The 4980-nt window shown below is 40.1% G+C and overlaps 1 protein-coding gene across 1 annotated transcript in view; it reads right to left on the reverse strand.

The window, feature by feature from the left end:
* Nucleotides 1-2038: 2038 nt before the first annotated feature.
* Dars (aspartyl-tRNA synthetase) overlaps nt 2039-4980 on the reverse strand; it is a 122494-nt gene continuing 119552 nt past the window's right edge. The window contains exon 16 of the mRNA XM_023709691.1: nt 2039-2669. Coding sequence (XP_023565459.1) covers nt 2578-2669 — 92 coding nt within the window. The 3' untranslated portion in view covers nt 2039-2577. The remainder of the gene's footprint in view (nt 2670-4980) is intronic.

The raw sequence follows: 4980 nt of genomic DNA on the forward strand, positions 1-4980 counted from the left end.
ACAAGAAAGCATTAAGTTCACATAGGTTAGGAGAGTACATAGAAAGCCATAACTACAGCATAATTTCTTTTCCCCTTACAAACGAAAAGATTTGAAACAACTGAGTTACAACTTGATAAAGCTGGGTAGCATAGAGGGCTGTCCATTTTATCATACTGTAGTTGGTGTGTTTAAAACACTTCATAACCAAATAAAGACTATCACTCTAAGATCTTACCAACTATTTTGAAAGAATTTACCATCATGTGAAATTGAAAACAGCTTCAGAGCCATTATTATACTATCTTAGGGCCTAGGAATCAGCGTAAAAGAAGATGGACAGCAATTTTTTTTTTTTTTGGGGGGGGGACATGTTCTTACTACATAGTTGAGGCTGACCTTGAACTCACTATATAGCCAGGATAGCCTCAAACTCACGGAGATGCCCTGCCTCAGTTCCGAGTACTGGGACTACAGGCGCTCATCACCACGCTCAGCTGTAGCAGTTCTAATGGTTAGGTCCAGCTGCCAATTTGACTAGATTCAGACTCAGAGATGACTAGGTCATGGATCATCCATCCACTGATGCTCACAGCTGGACTGGACTTTCAGGAGGTGGGGCCCAGTTAGAGGGCGGTCACTGGGCATGCTTTTGAGGGTTTTTCCCTCTGGCACTGCTCCCTGGCTGCCATGAGGCATGTTCCATCATGCTCTGATGCCATGATGTTTCTGCCTGGGAGGCGGAATGGATCCCGAATGAATGTGGACTGAATGAATCCCTGGACAAAAATACTCTTCCTCCATGAAGTTGTGCTGGTATTTGGTCCCAGAGCAGTGCAAAGTTGGGTAACTGAGTAGTTCATTTTGGTTTTGCTGTGAGTTAAAGTCACCTAACACTTTTGGGTGCCTACTAAAGACACTCTGGTAGAATATAAAAGATAAATACTCAAGTTTCTACTTTTAAAGACCTTATAATCTAGATGGTAAAATAATCAATGTTCCCTTTAATTAATGAAAATGTTAGGCAGATGTTTATGGTCCGGGGTGACTTCCTTTTATGGCTCTCCTGTTTTTCCTCATATTTTTTTAAAGAAAGTATCTACATTACAATGTGGTGTTGCTTTTCACTATAAAATTATCATTAGCATTAAAATACATAATACAGAATGAAGACATTCATAATTGTTCTTTTTTAAAAAATGTACTTGGTACAGGGTTTCACTATGCAGATCCTCCTGTTTTCAGCCTCCCAGTGCTGGGACTGTATATGTGCACCACACCTGGTCTTTGCAGCTGGCTCAGCCTGCTCTGGGGTGGGGCTGGCATGGTGTGTGGGGCTGGGGATTGAACCCCAGTCCCCGTGCTATCCTTTTGTCATAGCAAAGACAGCTCATATCCTGTCATAGCAAGATAGATCATTTTTAGTCCAATGAGCTATCTTGCTGGCCCCATAATCATTAATTCTTATACAGACATATCTTTTCGTGGGGAAGACAGGAGTGCATTTTAGTGATACTTACTAAATACTGGTACCAATTAAGAAACAAGGAAATTCTACAATATTCCATGTGAAATGAACTCTATTAACCAATTCAAGCTTTAAAACCTTTCACACCCATTTAAACTTACATTTTGATACAAATACATATTGAATATTTATCATTTTTCTTTTCTGAGATAGGGTCTCACTATGTAGTGTAGGCTGCCCTGAACTTGCTTACGTACCCCAGGCTGGCCATAAGCTCAAGGTGACTCTCTTGCCTAGCACATTTTTAGGCTGTAATTTACAAAAAACAGCCTTGTAGTTTTTCTTTTCCCAAGGTATAAATGCCACAAACCAGTTACAAATCAGACTGCAGCTGGGCATAGTGGGCCATGCCTGTAAACCCAGCACTCTGCAAAGCTAGGGGCGGAGGATCAGAAGTTGTCTCCAAATAAGAAATTTCTTAAAAGGTCCAGTGATATATCTAGTGTGATGGTTCTGGATTCTTACCCCAGTAACACAAACAAAACAACAAAATCCCGGATTCCCACAAAGTTACATTAACTACTATTAGTTTTAAAATTTTATTGAAATTCAGGTTAAGAACTTAACAATTTAGTACAATATTATTTCGAATATTTCCTAGTCAGTATTTTTACTTGCTTTACATGATTCCTGGGTATAAGTTTCAAGAACTGATACTCTCTACTTTTCCATGAGTTGCCAATTACAAATTTGTTAAAATCTTGGATGTGTCTCCAATTGTTATCTCAATGTTAAAAGTTTAAAAAGTCAGTTCAAATATTGAAAATATAAGATGTACCGTGGCAACCATAATGTAGAAAAAAACTATATAATCTTAACTTTAAAATTCTTAATGTTTATTGTAGTAATATAAATTTATAACATAACAATATGAACTCATTAAAACGGTCAAGCATTTCCTACTGAAGCATCCTTGACGTTATAAAAATCTGTTGTAAATTAATCTATACTGACTAAATTAAAAATTAATAGTGGCACTTTAGGTAAGACATTTATTCTCTTGCACACCCTAAGTACCTAAGGAAAACAGCCTGATCAATAGACTACTGGAAAGTGTAAAAAGTGCAGCTTTAAGGAGTGAGTCGTTTGGGGTCCCGAGGGAACATGGAGGTCTGACGCACGTTATGCAATCCCAAAAACAGCATAGTCACTCGTTCCAATCCTGGGAAAACAAAAATAGTCATTAACTCCTTCTCTAAAAAATTCTGTGTCTTAGCACTTCTAATATATTATTATTACATATTTTTAAATGTTAAATATTCTTTATTTGGTATTATACATACACCACACTAAAATGCTTTTCAGTAAAGTAATAGGCAGCACTTTTTAGATACAGCAAATTCTTTTTTTAATTTTTTGTGGTACCAGAGATCGAACTCAGAACCTTGTGCTTGCCAGGCAGGTGCTTTTGCCACTGAGCTATACCCCCAGCCCCGGTACAGGGAATTCTAATTAAATTGGCACTGTCAAGACCAAAAATACAGATGTTGCTTTCTTGTGTTCAACCACTCCCTTTTAACACAAATTGAAACAGGAGTCTTAACTTGGTTTTGAGACAATGACGGATTCTCCCAGTACTTAAACATATTCACATAAGCAGTTATATAAATCTAAACATAAAACCTATCTTCAGTAGTTCTCAGATGAGAACTCAATCTTTGTGAAAAGATGAACATTTAGAGAGGGAAAACAGTGATAGTATTTACTGAACTGGAATTACTATCAAAACTTGAAAAAGAATAGCCATTTAACTACCAGCCAATTTTACTTAAATCAGGACCATCCAAAAAAATATTTTGTCAGCCATTCATGAGCTCAATTCTGGCTTATGAGATCTATTAAATTATGGTACACATACAAAAGCCACAAGACATTCTGTTCTGTAATAAGGCAGTGACTATTACTCATTAGTAGCCTTTTTCAGGTAAGCTAGTAAGTCTGTACTTTCTCCCTCCTTTTTTTTTTTTTTTGCATTTAGTACAGGGTCTACAGGGTCTCACTGTGGAGATCGGACTCACAGTGATCCTCCTGTTTATAGCCTCCCAATAATCTCCTGCTGGGATTATGGGTGTGCACTACCATGCTCAGTCTCAATCGCTGTCTCAGTGCACCCTGGGGGCAGGGCTGGAATGGAAGGCCGGGGATTGAAACCTTAGCCCCTGCATCTGCCTAAGCAGGAGCTTTAATCCGCTGAGCATTTTGGCTGGCCCTCTTTTCTCCCTTCTTCATGCCAGCAAAGATCACTCCTATTCTAAGGATGTACTTCTTAGGATTCTCCAAATACTTCATCAGTGTACTCTCTCTCTAGATGATGCCTTTGCTCTTGTTGGCATCTGTGTAAGAGAATCCAGTAGCTTGACCTGTCTTCCACTCAAAGAGACAACGGAGATTCAGCCCGGTCTCGTGCTTGCCTCCCTTCTCAACACGGTGGCACTGGGCACCCTTCTATACAAGAATTTTCTTGCCTTTCTCAAGGTCACACTTTTCTTTTTGGTGGAACCGGGGATTGAACTCAGGTCCCTGTGCTTGCCAGGCAAGCGCCTATTCCACTGAGCCATCTCCCTGGCCCAACATCATTTTTAAACCTGCTGCAGCTTCCATGCCAGGTGGTCACCAATCTTTCCTTGTTACAAGGAAGGTTCCAGTTCAGAAGCCTGCCATCCTGCCATTATTATCTTTAAATTTTATTATTACTTACTTACCTACCTACCTACCCTCCTGTCTCTGCCTCCCCAGTGCTGGGGGCTGGCACGGCATGCAGTACCAGAAATTGAACCCAGGTCCTTGAGCTTGCCACAGACACTTAAGACTGGTGAGCCATCTCCAGCCTATATATATATGTGTGTGTGTGTGTGTGTGTGTGTGTGTGTGTGTGTGTGTGTGTGTATTTAGGATTGGGTCTTCAGGGTCTCACTGTGTAGATCAGGCTCCTAGTGATCCTCCTGTTTATAGCCTCCCAAATTCTGGGATTACCAGTGTGGGCCACCACGCCCAGTCTCAATCGCTGTCTTAGCATGCCCTGGGGGTAGGGTCAGCACAGCAGGCCTGGGGATCAAACTCCCAGCCCCTGTCTGCCTAAGCATGTGCTTTAATCCACTGAGCTATTTGGCTAGCCCAGCCCTCTAATAATATAAAATACTTTCCCTGTGTTTGTCTAAGAGATACTGCTAAATGTGGGAAGAACTGTACGAAATCTTTAGGTGGCATAAGGTCTGAAATGTGAACAATAGCCCATAGAAATGAGCAAAATTTATAATCTAAGCAATTAAAAAACCCCAAACAAGCCACTTTATAAGCCTGCATGGCTCAAATGATACAAGATTCAGACTATATATAGTTCAGACAATGACTCTGAGGAAATGTATTCAAGGAAGTATATCAGTAGCCACCAGGCATGGCTCAAATTTTCATCTGCGTATGTCTTTTATTAAAAATGGCACTAGAAATGTTTTCTTAGCCAGCTGTGGTGTGAA

The sequence above is a fragment of the Octodon degus genome, unplaced genomic scaffold (assembly GCF_000260255.1).
Source record: "Octodon degus isolate 3935 unplaced genomic scaffold, OctDeg1.0 scaffold00014, whole genome shotgun sequence".
NCBI lineage: Eukaryota > Metazoa > Chordata > Mammalia > Rodentia > Octodontidae > Octodon > Octodon degus.